Raw genomic sequence first — 26937 nt, 5'->3', positions numbered from 1 at the left:
GTTACCAATCAACATCTTGGAGCTGAGAGCTGTCTGGAAAGTGATTTCCTTGGCGGGAGACAGGTTACAGAACCTCCCTTTGAGGATTCAGACCGACAATGCCACAGCTGTGGCGTATCTGAATCACCAGGGAGGTACACGCAGCAAATTGGCCATGTGGGAGGTGTCCAGAATCTTCCTTTGGGCGGAACAGAATGTTCCAGCTGTATCGGCTATATTCATTCCAGGAATAGAGAATATAGAAGCCGACTTCCTGAGCAGGGAGGAGCTCAAGGAAGGGGAATGGAGCTTACACCCTCAGGTGTTTCATCAGATCACTTCGATGTGGGGAACTCCGGATGTGGACCTGATGGCATCCAGGGTCAACCGTCAAGTGCCCAGGTTCTATGCCAGAACGAGGGATCCACTAGCGGAGGCAGTGGATGCCATGACTATTCACTGGCAGGGAGATCTCCTTTATGCATTCCCACCAGTACCAATGTTACCGAGACTTCTGAAGAAAATACAGGGGCAGAAGGTTCCAGTGATCTTAGTGGCCCCAGATTGGCCAAGGAGGTCCTGGTACTCGAGGCTTCAGAGGTTGTCTGTGGACTCATGGCGTCTACCTCTGAGACCAGACCTTCTAAGACAAGGCCCATTCAATCACCTGGATTCCGATCGATTGATTTTGACGGCCTGGCTATTGAAACCACCATTTTGAAAAGGAAAGGGTTTTCTGAGGCAGTAGTACAGACGATGATAAAAGCCAGAAAAGCTGTATCTTCGGCAAATTATTATAGAGTCTGGAAGACTTACATTCGATGGTGTGAGAGAAGAAAGGCTCATACATCTCATTTTAAGCTATCAAGAATGATGGAATTCTTACAAGATGGTTTTTCATCGGGTCTAAGCCTTCAGTCATTGAAGGTGCAGATTTCGGCCTTGTCCATCTATTTCCAGAAAAAGATAGCCATTTTGCCGGAAATTCAAACCTTTTTACAAGGAGTATCCAGGTTGAAACCTCCATACAAGCAACCAGTAGCACCTTGGGATCTATCACTGGTTTTGGAATGCCTTCAGAAGGCACCATTTGAACCTTTAAGGTCGGCTGACTTTAAGTTTCTCACGTGGAAGCTAGTGTTTTTGTTAGCAGTAGCATCTGCTAAAAGAGTGTCAGAGTTGGGAGCCTTGTCATGTAAATCTCCCTTCTTAATTTTTCATGATGACAGGGCTGTTTTGAGAACAGTGCCTCAGTTTTTACCGAAGGTGGTATCTACCTTCCATTTAAATCAGGAGATAGTTCTACCTGTGTTTCAACCCCCAGAGGGTTCTAAGAAAAGGGACAAGTTGAGAACTTTGGATGTTGTGCGTGCTTTACGCATATATGTGGACAGAGTGAAGAGTGTCAGGAAGACTGACACATTGTTGGTATTGTATGACGTACACAAAATTGGTTGGCCTGCATCTAAGCAGACTATTGCTAGGTGGTTGCGGTCTGTGATAGCCTTTGCATACACCAAAGTGGGTAGACCGGTACCGGCCAGAATAAATGCGCATACCACCAGGTCAGTTGCCACCTCTTGGGCGGTTCGACATGGGGCCACAGCTGAGCAGGTTTGCAGAGCTGCCACTTGGTCATCTGTTCACACATTTGCCAAATTCTATAGATTCCATGAGTTCGCGTCGGAGGACGCATCATTCGGGCGAGCAGTGCTGAGAGCTGCAGACCTGAGCGTACCCTCCCAAAGGACCGGCTCTGGAACGTCCCAGTGTTGAGCTGTGTCACCAGGACCATTGAAAGAGAAAAAGGGATTTTTGTAAGAACTTACCGTTCGAATCCCTTTCTCTGATATGGTCCTGGTGACACAGCGATCCCTCCCTTACGCTCAGTAAGTATGCCAGAAGTTTCATGATGTTCATGTTAAAATGGTTAAAAGTTAACAGTTTCTGTTATAAAATGTGCATATAATATGTGCAGGCGTTTGTACTGAGTTAATGTATTCCAGTGGCTTTGAAAGATTGAACTGAAGAGTCCAGGGATGCAGTAGGGGAGGAGCCTACCCTCTAAAACTTTAGGATAGGTGCCTGGCTCCTTCGGACCCTCCTACATCCCAGTGTTGAGCTGTGTCACCAGGACCATATCAGAGAAAGGGATTCGAACGGTAAGTTCTTACAAAAATCCCTTTATAGCAAAGATATTAAAAGGTCTAGCATTTATATTTAGTGTGCACCTGCAAACTCCTCCTCCTGCTATGGACCACTGTACAGGGAGAAAAATCCTCTGGGTTGTTTATAGGCAGAAAGGCAGTAAGCAAATGATGGGTATGCTGAGATGGAAAGTACGACTCTTAGAGGTAGATATTGTTCTGCCTGATCATTCCACAACAAGCTCAATGGAGTACTCAATGGTAGTAATAATGGGGCAGATGTATTAAGCCTTAACAATAGATAAATGCAAGGGTGATAGAGAGAACCATCCAGCCAATCGGCTCCTTACTGCCTTTTTTTCAAACGCAGCCTGTAACATGGCAGTTAGCAGGTGATTGGCTGGATGTTTATCCCTTGCATTTATCTCTCTTGTTAAGGCTTAATACATCTGCCCCAGTGTGCCCTATTGGTGTGGCAGTTGGTGCTAATTACAGTTCTGGGGGGAGACTTGAGTAACAAGTCTCCGCCTCTTTGCGTCAGGAGCCAGATAGTGTATCTGCTCACTGCCGCCATACAGGGGACGAATCCATGGCCAGGTTCAGTGTGTGCAGTGGCTGCCAGGACAAGCCTGAAGCTCTAGACCCAGTGCTGCGGTCTTCGCATTCACACTGTGCGGCGCGAGCGGAATAGAGTATCCGCTCACTGCAGCCATGCAGAAGATGGAGCTGCAGCTGGACTCCCTTGTTACCTGGAGCCCCCTCTGAGGTGCAGAGAGATGGGCTGGCGTGTGGCAGACAAGACCGGGTGCTTGCATACAGACAAGTTGGGGATCCTGTGTGTGAAGTCAGTGTTGCTCATCTGTGTCAGTCACATGATCTTCCCATCGAGCGGTCTATCTGGAATCATGTTCTGCTTGCAAGGTCTAATTGAGAGTGTCAGGGCATAGGGGACTCGAAGTGCTCAGAAATGTATGCCTGGGGAGAACACTGTATGGAACTCTTCCACTCAGTACATGTACATTATAAAACAACATTATACCACCATCTAAATGTAAACAAATCACTTCTATTCAAGATAAAATAAGTTATGTGCTAAGCAGAAATATTGTTGAATTTGTACAGAGCTTCAAGCACAGTGTTCCTCGTGTCTAACAATTACTTTCTCCCAGGTATGAGGGGACGTGGTAAATTGATTCGAGGGCGAGGAAGAGGCATGATGCGGGGAAGAGGAGGCTTTAGGGGCAGAGGCGGTAGAGGGAGAGGATTCCCAGGAGAGGATCATATGGAGGAAGAGGATTTGTATGATGAGGAAATGGAGGTAAGTGGCGCATATGCGTATGTACAGTATATGGAAAATGGTGTATGGATCAAAGTGTCAACATGCAGTAGGTCGACTGGAGTTTTTTTTGTGTGTGTCAATGTCTACACCTGAGCTGTGGACCCCCCCAATTAGTGTAGTGCATGGCTTGTTTATTTCGCCATGCTTCAGACCATTTTACCATTTCCAATCGGAGTCAACTTGGGTTTTAAAGTGTGAAAGACCACGTCGACACTTTTGTCAGTCTCGACCTTGTGAATGTCAACCTTTTGGTTTCTACCTAATGACTGTCGACCTGGACACTCTGTCGACCTATCAACCGGATACCTGTAAAATGTGTTTGAATGTGTAGCAGGTTTACAAGTGACTGAGGAACTAATCCACCTCCCCCTCATTTGTCTGTCCTTTTTTTAGGGCAATATATTATTCATTTACACTGCATTTTCTTGATTCAGAGTTTGAATCCATATTCTATAGAGCAGCGTTAATTGAAATCCCATCCATTGATAAATGCATATGAAACATCAGGTATAGCGGAGGAAAAATGCGCCACTTGTATTGCCTGGTGTTAGTATTAAAGAAAAGGCACATTATTTACCTAAATATGCCGCAATTCTAGTTTCTCATGATCGGGAAGCATACAGGGGATCTAATCCACACATGCTGCATTTATTTTAGACTAAACCTGCTACATATATGTTACAGTATAATTACTGGCATGAACATTTTTGGAAACAATTTTTTTCCAATTTTGTTGAAGCAATCATAGCCAGAATTTTTGTAGAGAATCAAATGATTATACACCGGCAGCCAGTCGAGGGCGCACAACGGAGCTATTCAAATGTAGCTCCATTCTGGCCCATGTATGGCTGCCGACGCCCTCATTTCAGCTCCCATCCTTTAAAAATGGGCAAAAAAAGTCCCCAGTCATGCATATTGGACTTTTTGTGTTGCGTACATTTGTTTGGTCGGGTTTAGCCGTTTTGCGCAGCTTAACCCGACCTTTATTAGTGCGATATGCAATAAAAATGGCTATTTCAATATGGGCCCTTATACTGGTTCAATCGCTAAAGTAAATTCCTTCTTAAATGGACAAAACCATATGTACTACGGGGGGGGGGGGGGATGTAACTTGTGCAGATGGAATTAGATTTGGGTGGGGTTTCACTTCAAATTGAGATGTACATTGCAGTGTAAAGATGTAAGAAGAAACTAAATAACACCCAAATCTAAATCTATCTGCACATGTTACATCTGCCCCCCTGCAGTGCACATGATTTTGTCCTTGTGAGAATGAATTTGCCTTTACGAGTGAACCAGATTACGGGCCGTAGTCCTGTGATCTTCCCTCACTTTAGATGGGAGATCGTGCTCGGTAAAACATTTGTATACAGCCCTCTGACTCCACCCCTTCTATACCCCCCACCCCTAGAAAGATTTCACTTTTTTGTTTGTGCCCTGAGCTTTTGTGAAGGTGTAGATAGTACTATGAATACCTCTTGTAAGGCTCTAAAAGGCCACTTCCACTTATGCTGATTTATAGAAAGAGGTCCGTGCAGTCCTCCCACTATATTACTATTTGTCATTTTCTCATTCTTGTGATGGTAAGTGTTGTCATTTGTTTTGGCCTTGCAGTATTGTGATGAGGAGATGATGGCAGATGAGGAGTACGATGAATATTCCAAAGAGATGAACCCGTACCGCAAGTCTAAAGAAGGCAGAGGTAGAGGTAGGCTTGTTTATTCAGCAGGGGAATGCCAAAGCTGGGTACACACTGAGCGATATGTCATCCGATTTGGTGGGTTGGACTGATTTATCACTCACCTCTGCGCATATCAGGCAGTGTGTATACCTGATATGCGAGTGCTTATGGCCATTGTGGTGATCTGCATATCCTACTGGGCAATATAGCTAGCGACCTGTAGTATGTTAATGTATGATCCTTTATTAAAATTGTTCCAGTGAGTACACACAATCTGGGCTAACAAATGCTCGTCGCTCCAGTATGTACCCAGCTTAATTGTAGCAGGCAAAAGAGATGCGGATGTAGTTACATTTGTGATTCATGCTTTCAGGATTTCATAGAGGTCGGGGGCGAGGGCTTCGTGGCAGAGGATTTAAAGGCATGGGTCGTGGCCGAGGAAGAGGCAGGGGAAAAGGAAACGATGATGACGATTACTATGAGGAAGATGGGGTAAGCTGTGCACATTATTATAATTTTTATTCTTGACTAGCATACACTTGCCAGTTGTACATAGGCATGAGCAGGGATCTGTGATTCTTCCTTTATTATGATCTTTTAACACTTTTTTTTTTTCCTTTTTCTTGTCTAGGATGGAGGAATGTACAGAAATTACTATGAGAAGCCTCACCACCGAGCAGACAAGAAGGGAAAAGTCATCTGTAAATACTTTATTGAGGGCCGATGTACCTGGGTGAGTCAAAATTTACCTGGCATGGACTTTTAGAGTGTGATTCAGAAAGATGCTTTTTGCTTTTTTTATATTTATATTTGAATTGTAATTATTTAAATTGTGTGCTGACTGCATTTCTTTTGTCATCCTACAGGAGGAGCATTGTAATTTCAGTCACGACGTGGAGGTTCCAAGGCGCCGCGGCCTCTGCAAGTTCTATGTTACAGGCTACTGTGCCAGAGCAGACAGCTGCCCCTATATGCACAATATCCTTTTCTTAAAACATAATGCTGTATACTAGATAACTTCACAATTCTCATAATCTCCAGTAGACCTAAAACTATAAATATGTGTGTGTGTGCGCAAAGCAGAAGACCTGCCCATAGGGTAGGAGCTCGTGGGAGTTTATATGATGGATGCGCTAATATACCATGTAATACTGTAGCTGCTGATTCAGGTGGATCTGCAGGTTTACTTCTCCTTAACTTTACTTACATGATTTCCCTTGCAAGCTATACCACACAACAGGCAATTGCGTCAATGGCGATGAGTGCATGTTCTCCCATGAGGACCTCACAGACGAGACACAGGAGCTGCTTGATAAGGTACTGAACACACCCTGTAGGAAATGCATGCACTAATGGGATTTGTAGTCCTTAGGTGATATTTAGCAAACCTTCTAAAGAGGACAAATGGAGGTGTGCGCACACTGGGCTTATTTGGCCCTTCTGAGCATTATCGTTTTTTAAATTGTCCAATGTATACGCTCTGCCCAACAAACAATAAGTGCTCCCTCTAGTTGTTAACGCCCCCTCCGTCGTCTGTACATGTACAGACAAGGAAGGCAATCATTGACCAGGCCCCTTCTCAACCCCCCACCGCCATCGTAGCTCTCCCTCAGGCATCGGCAATTGGTATATGTACTTGCCAAACTGGGTCTATAACGTCGGCCCCAGGAATTGCCCAGTGTGTGCAGGTAATTCTAGTGCATTCTGAAAAAAAATCTACAAATACTTATTGTATTTGCCTATTTTTCTTTGTTTTGACATCTTTATGTTCAATGTAGTTTGCTCTACTAAATGTATGTTTATGCTGAATGCAGATCTTGGCTGAGGATGCAGAAGCTGGTGCAGAGGATGAGAAGGATGTGGAAGAGCTGAAAAAACAGGGCATTAATCCTCTACCTAAACCTCCCCCTGGGGTTGGACTTCTTCCTACACCTTCTGCTCCAACAGGATCTTCAACTGGGCAATGTGATCCACCATCCCCTACATCTAGTGCACCTTGTTCATCTGTAGCATCATCTGGAAGCTCTAACCCAGCACCTCCTCCCGGAGGTTCTGCAGCAGATGTGCCGCTTCCGGAGGGGCCAGTTTCAGATATGCTGGGGCCTGAAAGTCCCTCTTCAGGCGGAAGTATGACTGGAGTCACTGGGCCCGTGCCTGAAGGCCCTGTGTTGGGTGGACAGGCTCTTGTAGGACCATGTGACCCTTTGCCTAGTGGTGGTCCAGTACCTGGAGGTTCTATTTCAGGAGGACAATTGTCTGGTGATTCTGGTATTCAGGTTCCTGGAGGTCCTTTGCCAGGTGGCTCAATACACTCCATGCAAATATGTCCAAGTGATCAGTTACCACCAGAAAGCCCAATGCCCCATTATCAAGGAGGACCTATGCATCCCTGCCAGGGAGGGCCCATGCCTCCAATGCAGGTTGGCTCGGGAGGGCCCATGCCTCCAATGCAGGTTGGTCCGGGAGGGCCCATGCCTCCAATGCAAGGAGGGCCTATGCCTCAAATGCAGGTTGGCCCGGGAGGGCCTATGCCTCAAATGCAGGTTGGCCCGGGAGGGCCCATGCCTCCGATGCAGGTTGGCCCGGGAGGGCCCATGCCTCCGATGGAATTTGGCCCGGGAGGGCCCATGCCTCCGATGCAGGTTGGCCCGGGAGGGCCCATGCCTCCAATGCAGGTTGGCCCGGGAGGGCCCATGCCTCCAATGCATGTTGGACCTGGGGGGCCCATGCCTCCAATGCATGTTGGACCCGGGGGGCCCATGCCTCAAATGGAAGATGAATCTGAAATGCTTGGAAGCCCAGGATGTGGAGATCATTCAATAGATCAAATGCCGGGAAGCCCAATGTCTGGTGGACATGGCTCTATGGATCCCCAAATGTGTCAACGCAAAATACCTTCACTCTTTGAAATTGTAGTGCGTCCCACTGCCCATTTGGCTCACAAACTGGGTGTCAGGTGAGTTATGAATCATTCACAATGCTGCTTTTTAATGCATTCTCTATATTTGAGTTTGAGTGGGTGACCATAATAATTTTGTATGTCTTTTTTGCTACTTAGACCACCTGGCCCACCGGGAGGTCCTCCAGGGCCACCTCCCCCAAGATTTCCTGGGCCTATGGGTCCTCAAGGCCCCATGCACCATGACATGGGCTTGGAAGAAGGTCCTCCTATGATGCCCTATGGTCCTGGTGATGGCTCAGAGATGATGGTTGATGGCCCACCTGGCCCAGAATTCTATGGTGAATATTATCAAGACCCCAGTATGGAGATGGATCCCGGTATGATGGGAGACCCTGGTATGTATGCGTGCCCTTCATAGCTGTGTTTTCTTTTCTTTTTCCTATTATTGTTTATTTAATTTATTCATAATTGAATCAACAAACAGGCCGTAAATCCAAATTGTTGACCAAAACAATTGTCATAAAAGAATATAGATATACCAGCCAAAGCCTCAAACATGGTTATAATGCACGGCTAGACCATCTGACACTTATGAGTAGGATGGTGAATTGGACAAGTAAAAAAAAAAAAAAACCAAGGAAATCCAAGAAACAGGAAGGGTTTAGGAAACTTGTATATGGAACTGCCCACAAAATACAGTGTATTATATTGTGTATAGTGTCCTGAAGCTGACTTGATGACTGAGGGGTAGATGAATGAAGCAGTGATAAGGGAGAAGTGATAAAGTGCCTAGTACTTTATCACAGGCCAATCAACTCCTGACTGTCCTTTTTTAAACCTAGCCTGTAACTTAACACTAAGGAGCTGATTGGCCAGTGATAAAGTACCAGGCACTTTCTCACTTCTCCTCCGTTGTTACTGCTTCCTGCATCTACCCGTGAAGGTGGGGAACATATTGTGCTGCTAGTTTTCTGATATATTCTCTGGTTGGAGATGATGGGGTGGGGTGAGGTGACATCCAGTGAGGTCATGTTCAAAATAGAATATGTATACGGTTATTAGGTTGACATAGGAAAGGTTCGACCACTGAAGGTCGACATGGCTTATGTTAACACTGGAAATAGGTTGACATGCTTAAGGTCGACATGGAGTTTTTCACCTTTTTTTTTAATTTATTTATTTTTTGAGCTGACGTGCCGACAGGCAATATTTCATGCCCTACCGTAGCTGAAGCATGGTGAGCGGACACGGTACACTTAGATGGTATCCATTTTGACTGTTACAACATTCGAGACCAAAAAACGTGAGAAACCCATGCACCTAGCCAATGTCGACCTAATGCTTGTGTCTACCTGCCATCCATGTTGACCTTAAGAATGTCGACCAATTTCAGGTGTTGACCCAAGCCATATCTAAACCATGTCGACCCAATGACCCATACCCTGTGTACATTGCATTATTGCATTCCATAGTCCAAGAAATAGGGCAGGAGGCACTAAGCTTCAAAACGTGATAAAATGGAGAGTGATAAACAACCAGCCAATGAGCTCTTTTTCAAACACAGTGTGTGACATAGCCGGTAGGAGCTGATTGGCTGGCTGTTTAAAAAAAAAATTTTTTTTATTTTTTTAAGTATTCGCACTTCACTGACATCTGACACTCATCTTATTTGTCTGTATACGGCAACAATACACAGAGAAATCTCATTCATTTTATAAGAAGGGTGCATGATATATGTGCCGCTCCTGCGACTGTAAAGCCAAGTTATGGTTATGTTTTGTTGATTATATTATTAGGCGTCTATGATGAGTATGGTGGGATGCTGGAAGAGCCTCATCATTTCCATGAGCTCCCACCAGAGCACGCACCTGAAGATATAGACGTACAATCCAACTTCAACAAAGGAAACATCCCTGACTTCCTGCCGTCTACTCAGCGCGCCCTGTACATGCGCATCCATCAAAACCAGCAGGAAGAAGAGGAGCGAGCCAGGAGGATGGCTGGTGGCTCCCAGCATGAAAGAGACAATGAAGAAGGTATTGGGATGCTCTTATGTTTCTCTAAAGTTTCATAGCTTCCAGAACTATGGGTGGTATTTAATTGTTATATCGCGCCAGCTCTCCCATCTCGTATCGCGCTCATTATGGGCAGGTATAGCAATGCATTCGCCCCCAGGGGTAGCTAGGGGAAATACTGGCCCTATGTATCATGTGCTTAGCCTCTCTCCACATTGGTTAATAAGTTCTGACAACACATCTCATATACTGGCTAGGAGGAGTGTTACACTACATCAAAAGAATCTTTTATATTCAATCTATGATTACTTGTATGTGGTGGTGTTCTCTACCTTTAATGCTTTCAAAGGCAAAAGCTTCGCAGCACTCACAATCCGGATGTATTGCCAAGGCATGGGTTTTCCTTAACAGAAGTTGCTTCTTAACACTGATGCATCTACCCCTCGGAAACAGCGCACAGACTTACAGGTGGCATAGGTAGAGGCTGTAATGCTACAGTTGCTATTGGTCCATTACCTAGTACAATTTTTTTTTTGAACCCTCTTCCTGGCAATGTTTATGGGCAGTGCCTGACTTTTTTTTTTTGGTGATTTAATAGAAGTTGGATAAGTCAATAGTCTATTATCAGGGACAGTACGTATGGTGTAATGGTTAGCATTACTGCCTCACAGCGCTGAGGTCATGGGTTCACAATACCCACCATGGCCCTAACTGTGCGGAGTTTGTATATTCTCCCCGTACTTGCGTGGGTTTCCTCCGGGTACTCCGGTTTCCTCCCACAATCCAAAAATATACTGGTAGGCTAATTGGCTCCCAACAAATTAACCCTAGAATGTCTGTGTGTGCGTGTACATGTGGTAGGGCATATAGATTGTAAGCTCCACTGGGGCAGGGACTGTGTTCACATATTCTCTGTAAAGCGCTGCGGAATCTGTATACGCTATACAAGAAACTGTTAATAAAATAATAAATTATCAGCAGTACTTTTGGACCATGCCTTGCAGGTCAAAATTCAGCCTCCACTTTCCCTATTTTTGGAAGTGATTTGGTTGCTCACTGTAGTGTCTTAGGTAAGGGCAAACTTTCTTTCAGTTTATGACTATTTGAGTACTTAACACCTCTCTGTGTCACTTGTCATTTAGGAGTACAATTTATCTCTGGGCCAGTAGTCTGTAAGGCACCCTTAGACAATAGAATATGTTGTGTTGTAGGGACCTATTTCCCACCTGTAGTCCTATGTATAACAGTGTGCAGCCACTTTGGTGGAATATGTCTCTCTAAAAGCAGTGTCAGTGCACCTCGGCATCTGTCTGTTGGGGAAGATGGTCTCTTTCAGGGCTCTCTAATTTGTCAGGTTTCACTCTGTGGGACAAATGTAATAGGGTGTGAGCATCAGAAAGTGAGAGATATTGGGAAATGTGTTCTTATTTTTAAAGCGCCAATCATATACCGTAAAAACCAGGTTGATTTTTCCATGTAATTTGATTGCAGCTCTAAAAAAAAATTGGAAAACTCTACCAAAATCTCTCACTTTCTGGGTTTCCAGTTGGATCTCTGGTCTGTATATGCATTGATTGATATGGATGTTGCCTCAAACCCAGGTCTTGCTACTGGGAGGCAGTCATTAGGTCCACAGTGTCTAGGGCGACATTGAGAAGGTCACTAGTAATAGATTTGTTCACGCGGCACCGTGCCCGAAGCGCAGCAGTACACTTGTACAGTGTCCATGTCGTCAGTAACAAAAAAAGTTAAAATCTCATGCCGACCTTTTGACTGTCGACTAATAGTGGTTGACCGTTTGACTGTCAACCTAGACCCTGTCAACATAACAACCCGTACCCCTTGCTACTATGGTGGCTCTAGCCTCAAAATCTAAATGCAGACCGGCAGTTCGGAGTTTGGGACTGGGTCCCTCTGACAACAGATGCTGCTCTATGTTCAGATCCTTAAAGGTTCCCATCTTGTCTATTTTTGCAACGTTTGGCCCTCCTGGCTGAGGTACATACCTTTACTCCATGATGGCCTCCAGGTCACCTTTTGTTCCACCAGTGCCCCGTGGGAATTCTACCTTGGTCTGGATTTTTAGCATTCTTCCTATTTTGAGCCCCTTGACGACGTAGCTCTCAAGTTTCCGTTTTGGAAGACCTCCTGCTGGCCTTGGCTTCAAATTTGCAGGGTCTCTGAGTTGGAGCCTTGTCGTGTAGGCATCATCTTCTTTGAATAGGACAATCCCCTGTTGTCCTTAACCCTTCCTCCCACAGCAAGGGTTGTAATCCCCAATGAGAGGGAGTCATTAAGGGCAGAGTAAGAGGTCATTATACATTATTGCCTCCACTATAAACATATTCCAAAAATATCATAATAACTTATTTACTCAAATAAACCACCGTCATCAAGGTCACCAGATGGTGTTAAACACAACAGCCTTTTTACAAGTTCAGCATTCTGTACTTCCGTAACACCCCTCCATGCATATTTTGCAAACATCCTGTTTAGCCCAAAAAGATGTCGTGTTCTAGGAGTAAGGACATGGAAAACTATGTACAACCCATGATTGTGGAGTAAAGGTAACATGACCAGTAACCATTCTTGTTACACATTGTTATATTTATGATTTATTTTAGTTTATCCACTCTACACACAGTGTGTAAATATAGAAAAGGGGTAGGCAGGTGGCTCCCCCAAATGTTAAAGTATGGTGTGTGCTAGGTTGCAGTTGTGTACTGAAGAACTGTGAACTTATGATCTCTCTCATTGTCAGGTGATCCTGGTAACTGGTACTCCAGTGATGAGGAGGAAGGTGGAAGTAGTATGACCTCAATACTCAAATCTCTGCGGCAACAGTCCTCCAATCGCACGGCTCAGCAAGTCCCTGTCCGAGACATTGGTACCGGAAACCAAGTTGACCCACGCCTGCAAAAGAGCCCATCCACCCGCCCCACTGACCCTCGTCTCTCTCGTGACCCTCGGCTTTCTCGAAACACAGACTCCACTCCAGCTGAGACAGGTCCTAGTGACCCTAGATTGAGCAGGCACCCTCCCCAGCCCAAGCAGGATTCACCACTTAGTAAAACACCTGCAGATGAAGAAGAACCCGAGAGGGTCTTGCGTGAAAAAACTGTCCCTATTCCATTGGAACTTCTCCCTGGGCAGACCTTGAGAGACCCACGTATTCGGCTTCAGCAGTTCAGTCATATCAAAAAGGACGTAAGTTTGAGCAAGCCCAGCTTTGCCAGGACTGTTCTGTGGAGTCCTGAAGACCTTATTCCAATGCCCATTCCCAAACAGGAGTTTGTCCCTGTGCCAGCGGCATTACAGTCTATGCCAGCCCTTGATCCACGGCTTAATCGTCCAACCCCTGCTGCATCTCATGACCCACGTCAGCGGACACCTGCCCCTGAAGCACCTAATCCTAGCCTGCCTGACTTTGAACTTCTGTCTAGGATTCTGAAGACTGTCAATGCTGCCTCTGTACCTTCTACTGCTGCGCCAGCAGCCGTTGAGAAACCTAGCGACCCCCGAACGCGTAAGCCCCCAGCTGACCCCCGGCTTCAAAAATCAGTTGAGCCTGTGCTTCCTGTACGACCTCCAGAACCCACTCTGCCTCTTCCCACAATTCCTCCTGCTGAGAGCACACCAACTATTGCACCCTATGATCCTCGTCTACTTACTGCAGGAGGGCTGAGCAAGCCCGCTGGTCAAAGCAACGTTTTGAGCACCATTAGTTTGTATGATCCCAGGACAGGGAGTAAGACTTCAGCTGAGTCCGCTACTAGTGAGACATCATCGTCATCATCATCATCATCATCATCTAAAGGACTGGACAGTAAAGTTGCCAGTAAAACAAAAGAGCCACTATTTGTGCGCAAGTCTGCCCTTGACCAAGCGGATGTTGAAAAAACAAACTCAGACACTGCAACCGACCGATACAGCAGTTACAACCGGCCGCGTACTAAAACTCCAGCTGCCTCCGAGGGCAGTCAGCCTGCTGTTCACAGTCTCCCTGTGCCATCTGTCTACGGCTTGGTTAAACAGGCCGCTAAGACAGGAAACGTCAGCCCCTTCGCTGGCAACAGCCCAACACAGGGCAGTGAGCAGGACGCTGGTTCCCTTAAAGATGTTTTTAAAGGATTCGACCCTACAGCGTCTCCATTCTGTCAGTAGTGTTCATGTATACATTGTCAGCAACAACTCGAATATGTATATATTTTTTTTTATAATCTTATTCCATTCGTGGTCATGTTTGTCCTTCTGTGCATAAATCCAAACTGTAAAGCCTCAGCAATCTGTTTTTAATGAATAACCAGTGTCTTGTGTAGTGACTGGACCTCTCGGTTTTTTGGGTTTTTCTGTACATTATTTTAAAGCTTTCTCCATAAACAAATATTTACGGTGTATTTCACAGAACAACACAGTTGGATTCCTAATATTGTACAATCCTTTATCTTTGTGTTGGGTGCACGTCCGTACTGAGAACACATTGTGTGAACAGGCAGCTAGTTCCTAATTTACTGTACCGAAAACTGCTTGTGTCCCCCTGGTGACACTCAACTGCTCTGCTTGTCTGCCCATCCAGCGGGGCTCCAGAGAGGCTCGGATAGGAATCGGCAGACACACCATTGTAAATATATATATATATATATTTATATATATAAATAAATATCATTTTTATACCACATGTATGTGCTATACTCTACAAGGAGGAGCAAGTTCAGAAAACAAAAAGTATTTATAATCAAAGTTTAAAGCTTGCCACTTGAGTATTGTAAAATGTATTTAATAAAAAAGATACCCCTCCATTTAACTCTGCCCCCACCTCACCCCTATATTAAACGTTCTCAAAAAAAACAAAAACAACATTTTTAGTTCCCAATTCACTAGACTGGTAACTATAAAACAAACAAGCGCCCTCTTTATAAATAACCATAGTAACACTTTCTGGTCTGCAGGCTAGATGGGCTGTTACAATGTGTGTGCAACAATGTAAAACTATCTTCATGATTGGTCTGTGTTGCCACTCTCCCTTGTTTTAATGAAGTGGATACAGAAGAGTTCTGCAGGTTCATCCATGTTTTTTCCTTTCATATTTTTCGTATTCCATTTTGTAACCATTTGTATAAGATCAGGGTGATCAGACGGTTAAATTTGAGTGTTTTTGCTTCTTTCCCCCCTCCAGCTCACTCATCATGTGTACAGATGCAAAGAATAAATCTCAAGTATTAGGGACAAAATGGTTCATGTATTAGATGATTCTGAATTGTTCGTGTGTAAATATCCGTGAATGGCTGAACACCGAGAATAAATGGAATTTTTCATACTGATCTTGGGTTGTCCATAACTTCTCATTGAGTGTGTGTTTGAAATGTTTATCAGAAATGGGGACCTGTGAACAGGCCCCTACGAAGCACTACGAAGCACTATACTGAACGCGATACTATCCTACCCATAGCAGGGTACTTATTTGGGTTATTTAAAACGCAACTGGGTCCTGTAGTAAGAGATTTTGCATCATCCCTAATTGTACATAATAGGTCCCTAAGATCACAGTGATGATAATATGGCCCTTCTAAGTAAGGTGACCAACGTTACAGCTATTGAACACTTGTGTTGCTCACCACATAAATCTTGGATAAAGCAGCAAACAACGGTATCTGGGTGATTGGTCAACAGTCAGTAGGTTGACCACACCATATAGTCAACATTGACCAGGTCGACACAAGTAAAGGTAAATAAACATCAAGGGTTTCTTTAAAAAAAAAAAAAAAAAAGTTGTAACTTTCATACTTTACAATTCCCCATTTGGAGTCCAGGTGCCATGGTAAAGTGTGCCAAGCGCAGCGGTACGCTAATTTGGGGTCCATGTGCAAAAATCTAAAAATTGACCAAAAAAAGTGAAAAACTTATGTTGACTTTTTCATGCATCTACCAAACTTTTGTCTGTTGATCTGGTCACTGTGGACCATTTGGTATTGACCTAGACACTGTCCAAAATCACCATAACCCAAACAAGTAAGATGTGGTTCCTCTGTTGCACTTGTTATGGTAAACTTTGCATCTTGTCTGCACTCCTGCGCTATTGGGCCTTTGATATGACACTTCCTCACGGCATACTGTAGATCTCCAAATATATACACTTTCTTCTAGATGAGGCGCTATTTATTTGCTTCCAGTTGTACCATACCTTTTATATCCCATACCCAAGCAAACAAAACCCCTTCCTTTCTTCCTGGCACTAACCCATTCTCATTACCCCTGAAATATCTATTTAGTTTAGTTTAGAATTTGTTTTAAATTTGATTCTGAGAAAAGACTCAAGAAGTTGCAACTATATGTTTTATTTTATTTATATACATATATATATATATATTTCCCTTTATCTTTGTGTACTATTTTCAAATCCACACAACTGTATTGGTGATCAAATCATGTGTTTGCATTATAATTTTTTTTTTTTTTAATGTGCCCTTCCAAATTATATGCTGGTTTCATATCCAAATTATAAATTGTTATAATTCCAGAGAATTTGTGACGATTCACTTGCAGGGCTGAAGGTTTATATTTTGCTTTACTAAGCAATATGCTTAATTGCAATCGGTATCATTTAATTAGTTCATTTAACAATGTATATACAGTAAAACTAATTCTACAAGATCCAAATCTTGCATTAAAAAAAACATTTGAGACCTAAGATTTGGCCAATCATGTTAAGTATTAGTTGGCCAATCAAGCAAATGGATTATTAGAAAAGCAAAGTATCCAATGGATTAATGCACAGCGTATATAATACGCTGGGCATTAAGGTGTCACTGGAGTAACAGTGGGGATAGAAGGGTGACTACAGGGAGCATGGGCACTTTAAATTTAAATGAGGGTGGCCAACTCCTCCCCTTCTACTTCCCCTCCTAGGCAGTCTTAGAATGTGCCCTCTGGGAGCTGGTCACACTCTGGCTTGCTCCAGGGCATAATGTTATAGCTTGAAGATTACAAGTTTTTGCAGAGGACAGGCAGGGTCTTGCCGCTGCCTGTCTGCAACGTGGGAGCTGCCAGGGGGACTCAGCCACAGCTGCGTGCGGCTCACGCCCTGGTCCCCGGTTGCAGAGACCACCATTTCCAGAGCAGACAGCCGCCACTGCGTGCGGTGTGCGTCCCGTCCTCCCTCAGCCCTACCGCCTCCGGCCAGCAAGGCAATCGACATGTATGCCTGACCCCCCGGTTAGCTGCGGGGTCAGTTTTCAAAAGATGGCGGTAAAAGCAGGGTCCCTTTCAAACATGGCGCCATACAAGGGAGAGGGAGCTGCCAGGAGGGTGGAACTACCGCGTGGTGTGCTCCCAGCGTCCCCGATTTCTCCCCAGTGTGACTTTAACAGTGGCGGCCATTTTAATGTATTAGGATGCAGCTGCACGTTTCCAGGAGGCTCCCCATGCTGTGACAGTCTCCGTACTCAAGAACAGCACTCTTCTCCCGGTGTCCAGACCTGCTACAGCCCCCCCAGATTCTATGAGCAGACAGTGGGGTTTAGAGCTTGGTGAGACAGTTTGGGCTGTATGCAAATTAGGCTATAGCGCTCCCTGATATATACCAAAGTGCTGTTGTTAGACTGTGACAGCTTCTACCTTCTTTTACCGTCTCTTCTGTCCAGTGTTCCACCCTGGTTTTCTATGTACTATCATCTTGTGTGTGTGTGTGTGTGTGTGTACACAGTTTTTAACTTGCTGATTGTTGCATATATAAATACTGTAATGTAATGTAATGGTTCTCCTCCTGGCCCTGGCCTCGGCCAGAAGGGTCTCGGATCCTGGAGTTCTCTCTTGTCGACCACCATTTTTGGTGTTCCATGCTTGATGTATCGGCTTTCCACATCAACCAGCCTATTGTGGTGCCGGCCTTTGTGGAGGATACTCCATAAATCAGGACTCTTGATGTTGTCAGAGCTCTGTGTATTTATGTGACAAGGACAGAATCCATCAGGAAGTCGGATGCTTTGTTTGTCACGTATGATCCGGTCAGGTGTGGCTGACCGGCCTCCAAACAAACGTTGTCTCGGTGGATTCGTCTAACTATCCGTCAGGCTTATGTCGCTGATGCTCAATGTCCTATCTCTATTACGGCGCATTCTACACTCTCGGTGGTCCACTCTTGGGTGGCTGCCCGGGGGGTCTCTATTCAGCAGCTCTGTAGAGATGCCACCTGGTCTGGACATACAGGTGGCCATAAATCAGAAAGATATTATACCCAATCATACAATCTCAAATGATTGTAAGATGGATTGTATGCAGATTGTGTGCACATCGTGTGCACACAATCACACAATCTCCCGGCCCTGGGAGATTGGAGGATTGGTCCTCTGATCTGACGTGCTGCATGTCAGATCAATTGGGATTGGGAGCAGATTGCATGTGCTTTTAAGCGCATGCAATTTGTCTTTAGATGGCTCATACAACCAGAGTCATGTAACACTCCCTCCCTGACTAGCAGAGAAGAGAGGTGCAGCTTCCAGGGGGCCCGTGGCAGTGAAGATGCTGGGAGCCGCAGAAGTATCCAAGCGGATAGTAGGCCAGCCCCCGATTTAAATGAAGCTTCAATCATGCAGCAGATGGATTGTATGATTGAATGTATGACAGATTGTGAGTACATTGTATGTCCAAAAACCACCAAGGACTGCTGGGGAGTTGAAGGGAAATTGGACACAATCATGATTGTAAGACCAGTCTTTCTGATGTATGGCCACCTTAAGACTTTTGTTCGATTTTACCAGTTCGACACCTTTGCGGCTCCAGCTTCTCAGTTTGGACGCTCATTGTTAAGGGGGTCTCAGCGCATTCCCGCCCGTGTTGGAAGCTCTGGGACGTCCCCACTGTTACTCCAGTGACACCTACCGTGTTTCCCTGATAATAGGACACTGTCATTTTTTTTTTTTCAACAAAAAACACCATAGGGCTTATTTTCGGTGTAGGGCTTATTTTAATTAACATGCCCCCAGTCCTCCTTTAAACATGCCCCCAGTCCTCCTTTAAACATGCCCCCAGTCCTCCTTTAAACATGCCCCCATTCCTCCTTCTTAAACATGCCCCCAGACCTCCTTTAAATATGCCCCCATTCCTCCTTCTTAGACATGCCCCCATTCCTCCTTTAAATATGCCCCAAGTCCTCCTTTAAATTTGCCCCAAGTCCTCCTTTCAATAACTTACCATACAGTAATGTTCTCCGTGCTGCAGCCGCGTGATTTGCGCTGTGACGTCACGCGGCTGCCCCCAGTGCATCCCTGGGACCGGGAGCTGAAATGACTTCAGCAGAAGCCTGTGCAGTACAAGCACCAGGGAGTTGCGGGGGTGTGATAGGGTAGAATTTAGTGTCTGTGTATAAGGAAATTTTACTAGGGCTTATTTTGGGGGGAGGGCTTATTTTGGTCCAATGCCCAAAATCAAGGGTATGGCTTAATTTCGAGGTAGGTCTTATTATCTGGGAAACACGGTAGTGGATGAAGGCGAAAACAGGGATTTTGTACTTACCATAAATCCTTTTCTCCGAGTCCACAGGTGTCACTGGATGCCCGCCTCGGCGCTGTACCTTTATTAAAAAACTGATTTACAGAAACGTTGAAGTTTCTTCTTACCAGTTAGGTTCCGGTCATGTTTGTTGGAACATCCTGGTATATTTTTTTGTGTGGTGTGTATTGCTCAGTGTTGTCTGTCATGATATTTTAACTTTTCAATCTATTACTGGTTTGATTGTTAATGTGTGTTATGTTCAACCTCCTCTTGGAAGTGTCTTCTTTCTTCCAGTAGAAGGGGAGGAGTTGGCCACACTCATTTAAATTTAAAGTGCCCATGCTCCCTGTAGTCGCCCTTTTATCCCCAATGTTACTCCAGTGACACCTGTGGACTCGGAGAAAAGGATTTACGGTAAGTACAAAATCCCTCTAATCTCTGATCAATCTCTTTATGCTGCATACACACTACAAGATTCTGTCCAACCTTTCTGATTATGGTGCCCATACACTAGGGCGATATTGCATACAATCCTTTGATTTTGGCTGCATCTGTGCGATAAATCAAAGGATTGTGTATGCACATGGAATGTGTCACCTGACTTAATGCAGGAGCCCGCTGGTCAAATGTCGTGTAGATAGGTATTATGTGCTGCACATATTTAACGATTGGCGTGAGCGATCGCATGTGGTTTTTAACCACATGCAATTGCTCACTAAGCAATCGGCGGACGGCAGGAGCACTGGCGGTGGTGTAGAGGAGTGTTGTGCAGGAGGGCTGGCATTTGGTGGTAGTAGGCGGTGGGCGTCAGAATTTGAATTTTTTTTTTCAAAAGACTGGGTGGCCCTCTGATTGGCTGAGAGAGAGCTCTCTCAGCCAATCAGAGGGCCACCCAGTCTTTTGATTATTTTTGTTCAAATTCTGCAACACCCGCCGCTAACTACTGCCGCACACCAGCACTCCTGCACAGAGCTCCGCTACTCCACCGCCAGCCCTCTTCCAGTGCCCGATGTTGCAGGTGGCATGCGACATCGGGTGTGGATGAAAAAGCTCCAGGCACCATAAGATGTGATCCAATGAGATGGGTCATCGCATTGCATCTGATCGCATGGGCACCATTAGAGCGAAAATCTAGTAATGGCAGTAAATTACATTAACCTTTTGCACCCAAAAGACGAAATATGGGCACAATAAGGTCTTTCGAATAAATTGGTTAAATCAACTAGGTTTAACCAATATGTCGGAATATCCATTTGTCTATTTTCCAGTGTTTGAGTGCAAATAGGCAATTGTCATTTGCACCCATACATTTTAAAGATTATTTGTCCAATCTTTCTGGTTGGAATGAAAATCTCATCATGTGTATCCAGCCTGACTGTGAAAAACAATATTGAGTGTAGGAGAGATTTCTGGTATTAAGGTGCTTACACACGGGGCAATATGATTGCTGGCAATATATTGCGCTTTAATCAAATTGCTCTATGTCCCGTTTTCATCAGCGACCAGAGATGGTCGCTGATGAAAATGTCACACTGTCGGGAGAAGAGGCAGGGGCTGAAAATGGGAGCGCGGACCCAGCGATTTATTGCCGGTGCACACTCCAATCGCTGGCAATATGGTCGCTCAGCGATATATGCTGAAATCGCCCGCATGTGTACACAGCTTCAGAATGACTAATTATAACTGGCAAAGTTTTTAGTTTCACACTTGCAGGTATTTATCCAAACCGCCTGGGGTGTGTATGCATTAAGGGGTCTGAAGATGATATTACAATAGTATGACGTCTTTTCCAGATCTTAAAGTTAATCATAATACAAAATGGAAGGTTATGGGGCACAGTTTCTAGAATTCCACCATTACAGTCCAGGTTTTAAGGATACCTAGGCTTGAATCTATATAATAAGTATCTCAGTAAATTTGATTTAATAAATACCCCTTTCTCACAGAGCCAAGAATCTGGGTTATTGTCTGGATAAGCCAGTGTGACACGGCTTATTTCTGTGTCCGCCCTAGGTAGGCTGCAGTGTGAAAGGCAGACCTGGGTTATTATTGGTGTCTGGTCATCCTAAAGTCTGCCGATTGGCTGACCCAGGAGCACTTTTAGAGGACATCTTTTGTAAGTGGAGACAACCCGTGTGCCGGGAGCAGTGTGAAAGGAGTAAGACAGTATAAGTGCAGCCCTGGCACAGACCAATGTTCAGTATCCAGGGTTGGAGCTTGGGCCTCAGTGGGCAAGAGGTATGAGTCACCTCTGCTAAAGCATGGCTATCCTTGAAATCTGGAGAGTAATGGCAGAGTTCAAGAAGTACTGCTGTGGGTTATATTAGTAATAGTCCATTATTGTAGTGGTTTTTTTTATTATTGATTGTTATGATAGATTTAATTTTTATTTTTTTGTACATTGGTGTTGTTAACCCTGGAACACCAATTTAGACCACTTTTCATAGAAAAATCTATTTTAAAAAAATATACCTTTAAAAAAATATACCTCTATATTGCTCATGTTAAGCAGGAACATGGGGTGACATTCTATGGGATGCGATTTTTTTTTTTATTCCCGCAAAAACGGCCGACATCGCATGTTTTTCCATTTTCGCATATTTAATGAGCTGTGAAAAAAGTGCGATTTTGGCCAACAAATTTGACATTCTGGAAATGCGATGGCTGTTTTTCGCAGCACATCGCATCCAGATGTTTTCACATTGAAAAGTATACAAATCGCATATTTAATGGTATGCGATTTGTATAAATGTGTCTAAAATTCGCCCAAAAATCAGACCAGGTTCTGATGGGCGAATTAGCCAGAACCCTGCACAGATCATTGAGATCTGTGCATGGTTCTGTTTGGAAAAAAAGGGTTAAACCGTTTAAAAAAAAAAAAAAAAAAAAAAACTGCGCGGGTTCCCCCGCCAGAGCATAACCAGCCCCGGGCTCATTGAGCCGTTGCTGGTGACATAAAATCACGGTCCCCGACAAATAGGGGTCCCCTTGATTTAATGAAACCAGCACCAGGCTCAAGGTCCGGCGCTGGTTCCCCAAATACGGGGGACTAAATGACTAGGGGTCCCCCGCATTTCAAGAACCAGCCCCAACCAGCCAGCAGGGTAATGCCACAGCCGGGGGACACTTATTATATAAGGTCCCGCAGCCAAAGCATTATCCCCTGGCTGGTCAGCATGGGCAGGGGTCCTGGGGAAGTGGGGACCCCCCCCAAAGAAGGGGTCCCCCCCCTCCAGGACTTACCAGCCCATGCTGAAAGTCTGGGGCTGTCCCCGATGCCCCTGGGAGGTGGGCATCGGGCTGATGAAAAGTATAAAAAAAGAATAAAAACTATTGTCTTATACTGTAGAACTATGAGTCCCAGCAAGTCTACACCGCATGCTGGGACTTGGAGAACCACAAGTCCCAGCATGCGGGGCATTAAAGGGCCCGCTGGCACTTGTAGTTCCACAGTACAAGAAATAGTTAAATAAAACGCACACTGACACCCAGAAAAATAAACGTTTAATACATCCACAGCCCACACATACTGATACTTACCTACCTTGAGCCCGTGGGTCAGTCCCTGGATCCGGGGCTCCAGGGCTGAAGAGTCCGGTTCCGGGGCCTTGGTCCTGGTTCCTGGTTCCAGGGCTCCTGGGCTGAAGATTCCGGGGTCCTGGATCCATAGTAATCCTAAGGGGTACCTGAGGAAGGAAATCCTACTCACCTGGTCCCCGGCGACGACCCCGGCATCTTCAGCTCCAGACGCGCTGCTCCCGGCTGGTACCCGCTCACGGACTGGAGAGACGCAGAGATGTTCATCTTCCGCGCCTCTCCTCAGACTGATTTGATTGGCCGCCTAGCGGCCAATCAGGAGCCGAGAAAGTCGGCTCCTGATTGGCCGCTAGGCGGCCAATAGAATCAGTCTGAGGAGAGGCGCAGAAGATGAACATCTCTGCATCTCTCCAGTCCGTGAGCGGGTACCAGCCGGGAGCAGCGCGTCTGGAGCTGAAGATGCCGGGGTCGTCATCGGGGACCAGGTGAGTAGGATTTCCTTCCTCAGGTACCCCTTATGATTACTACGGATCCTGGAGCCCCAGAACCAGGACCAAGGCCCCGGAACCGGACTCTTCAGCCCTGGAGACCCGGACCCCAGATCCAGGGACCGACCCACGGGCTCAAGGTAGGTAAGTATCAGTATGTGTGGGCTGTGGATGTATTAAACGTTTATTTTTCTGGGTGTCAGTGTGTGTTTTAGGTACTTGTTTCCTAGCACGGCCACAATCGCGGGCATCGTGTGCCTTAACTTTAAGGCACACGATGCCCGCGATTTCCCCATAGGCTTCAATTTTAAAATATTTTAACATTGAAGCCTATGCGTGTCCGACGCGATGCCCCCGATTTCTCCATAGGCTTCAATGTTAAAATATTTTAACATTGAAGCCTATGCAATGGACCCGATTTGTCCATAGGCTTCGATGTTAAATTATTTTAACATTGAAACTGAGTACATTTAACATAGAAAAAAAAGGTTAATGGCCCAATATGGGCCATTTCTCATTGGGTATGGCCCCGCCATGTGTGTAAAAAATAATGGCCCCCCATTGTGGCCGCCACCCCCACGATTGACGCAAACCCGAAGCGCGGCGGCGGTGCGCGTCCTCCGACCTTTTCATTCCCCTACTATCCACGTCGGCAAGGAGTTGAGAATATAAAGTGTGGCGAGCGCAGCGAGGGGACGCGGATACCTGTCAAGCCCGCGAGGGACGCCCCTCGTGGGCTTGACAGGTATCCGCGTCCGCTCGCCATGCTTGGGGCTCGGTGGCTCGCTGCGCTCGCCACACTTTATATTCTCAACTCCACGCCGACGTGGATAGTAGGAGAATGAAAAGGTCAGAGGACGCGCACCGCCGCCCCTCGCGGGCTCGCTGCGCTCGCCACGCTTCGGGTTAGGGTCAATCGTGGGGGTGGCGGTCACAATGGGGGGCCATTATTTTTTACACACATGGCGGGGCCATACCCAATGAGAAATGGCCCATATTGGGCCATTAAACTTTTTTTTCTATGTTAAATGTACTCAGTTTCAATGTTAAAATAATTTAACATTGAAGCCTATGGAGAAATCGGGTACATCGCGTCGTGTGCGTTTTGGTATGCGACCGACGCGATTTTTTTACGACATCGCCCAGGGGCATCGGGGACAGCACCGGACTTTCAGCATGGGCTGGTAAGTCCTGGAGGGGGGGACCCCTTCTTTGGGGGGGTCCCCACTTCCCCAGGACCCCTGCCCATGCTGACCAGCCAGGGGGATAATGCTTTGGCCGCGGGACCTTATATAATAAGTGTCCCCCGGCTGTGGCATTACCCTGCTGGCTGGTTGGGTCTGGTGCTGGTTCTTGAAATGCGGGGGACCCCTAGTCATTTTGTCCCCCGTATTTGGGGAACCTGCGCCGGACCTTGAGCCTGGTGCTGGTTTAATTAAATCAAGGGGACCCCTATTTGTCAGGGACCGTGATTTTATGTCACCAGCACCGGCTCAATGAGCCCGGGGCTGGTTATGCTCTGGCGGGGGACCCCGCACAGTTTTTTTTTTTTTATTTTAAATTGCGATTTCCTGCAAATGTGCGATTTTCAGATCTGAAAATCGCACATTTTCAGGACTAAAGAAATCGCATCAAATCGCACCTATTCGCACTATTTGGGCCGTTTTTCGCATCTCATTAAATACGCGAAAAACGGCCCAATCTTGCGATTTTCAAAAGTGCGATTAGGTGCGATAAAAAACATGCGGATTTTACCGCAACACATAGAATGTCACCCCATGATGTCTGGTGCAGAGTACTCTGTTATTTCTTGCTAATTCCCTTACAGGAGATATTAATCAGTGATCATACCAATTACGTTACTTAATCAATAACGGCTTTCAGTCTGTTCTAATTGCCATTGATTATAGATCAGCCAGAGAATGAGATTTAGGGGGGTATGCAATCTCGTTCGAGCTCCCGCAGCCATCTCCCGACGGGGGAGATGGCTGCGGGGCCCTATTCAATGCTGTCTTCCCCGACAGCATTGAACAGGGTTTCCTGGCAGAACGAGCCCGACATCTCTAGCTGTCGGGCTCGTTCTGCCGAGAACAGCTGGGAAGTGACGAGCTGCCGGCTGCAGCTCGTCACTTCCCGTCCGCAACTCGCGGCCATGCCCCCTTCTCACCGCTCGGCGGCCGGGACATTGAATCCCGACTGCCGAGCTCCAGGCGAGCTAACCGAGAACGGGACAGGGGCACGGCTGTCGCGCTAGCTCGACAGCCGTGCCCCTGACATTGAATACCCCCCTTAATGGTTATATACTAACATTTAAGTATACCTATTGATCCTCTTTATTTTACAGCAGGTAGTAATGTTCCCCTGCTGCTGCTATTTCTGACACCTATCTCGATATCTTAGGCAACTTGACTGGGCACAGATGTGGGCTCTCTGTCACTGGCTGCTTACAGCACCTACTGCTCTGCTGCCTGCTGCGATCAGCTACACCCTGATCCATGAAGCCAGCACCTCTTAGGGAGTTCCTGCGGGGAGTCATTATTACTCCTGCTGGCAGGTCTCCTTCAGGTTGGGATCATTTGGTCTGCAGCATGATAGTCAACAGTCATTAGGTCAACACCATAAGGTCGACATGTGTCTATGTCGACATGGGAAAAGGTCAACATGGCTATTGGTCGAAAGGTCATTAGTTTGATAGGTCGTTAGTTCGACAGGTCTTTAGTTCGACAATGTCTAGGTCGACAGTCAAAAGGTTGACATGGGGTTTTTCTCCTGAATGTCAACAGAGTCGACATGGACACAGTTTAAAGTGCACCGCAACCCCTTGCAATGCGTTGGGCACATTATTTTATTCTCCTCCATGCCCTAGTGGATGGTAGGGCATGAAATATCGCATGTCGGCTCAAAAAAACAGTGAAAAACCCCATGTCGACCTTTTGACTGTCGGCCTAGATACTGTCGAACTAACGACCTGTCGAACTAATGACCTTTCGACCTAGAACCATGTCGACTTTTCCCATGTCGACCTAATGACTGTCGACCATGATGCTGAGGACCAAATGACCGCATCCCGTCTCCTTCCTCTCAGCCCGTCTGTGGTGGCAATGTTCACAGTACAGCTCCCTCTTTTGCCTGCCAGCTGAGGAGGAAAGGTGGTCCTTTGCAAATATCCTGCTCCCCTCCTTCCCAAAGCCGCTGTCATGGCAGTTACTGTAATTGTCCCCTCCCCCACTGGTCGTATTAACCCCCTCTAATTGGGTTAGCATACCATACTCACAATACAGAACCAGTCCCAGGAATAATATATATATATATATATATATATATATATATATATATATATATATATATGAGAGAGAGAGA

General features: G+C 45.8%; 1 protein-coding gene across 4 annotated transcripts in view; it reads left to right on the top strand.

Moving 5' to 3' along the window:
- Nucleotides 1-15385, top strand: part of ZC3H4 (zinc finger CCCH-type containing 4) — a 28228-nt gene extending 12843 nt beyond the window's left edge. For 3 of the 4 annotated variants that reach the window (XM_083159770.1, XM_083159773.1, XM_083159772.1), the window contains exons 5-14: nt 3296-3444; nt 5080-5173; nt 5520-5638; nt 5778-5879; nt 6013-6126; nt 6356-6463; nt 6961-8102; nt 8205-8443; nt 9845-10084; nt 12825-15385. In XM_083159770.1, the coding sequence (XP_083015896.1) occupies nt 3296-3444; nt 5080-5173; nt 5520-5638; nt 5778-5879; nt 6013-6126; nt 6356-6463; nt 6961-8102; nt 8205-8443; nt 9845-10084; nt 12825-14227 (3710 nt within the window). In that variant the 3' untranslated portion in view covers nt 14228-15385. The remainder of the gene's footprint in view (nt 1-3295; nt 3445-5079; nt 5174-5519; nt 5639-5777; nt 5880-6012; nt 6127-6355; nt 6464-6960; nt 8103-8204; nt 8444-9844; nt 10085-12824) is intronic. The other variant, XM_083159771.1, reaches the window with a different exon arrangement.
- The last annotated feature ends 11552 nt before the right edge of the window (nt 15386-26937 follow it).

The sequence above is a fragment of the Crinia signifera genome, chromosome 9 (genome assembly GCF_055691185.1).
Source record: "Crinia signifera chromosome 9, ASM5569118v1, whole genome shotgun sequence".
NCBI classification, from domain to species: domain Eukaryota; kingdom Metazoa; phylum Chordata; class Amphibia; order Anura; family Myobatrachidae; genus Crinia; species Crinia signifera.
The sequence above is the reverse complement of the archived record's forward strand: the minus strand, read 5'-3'. Positions and strand labels throughout refer to the sequence as shown.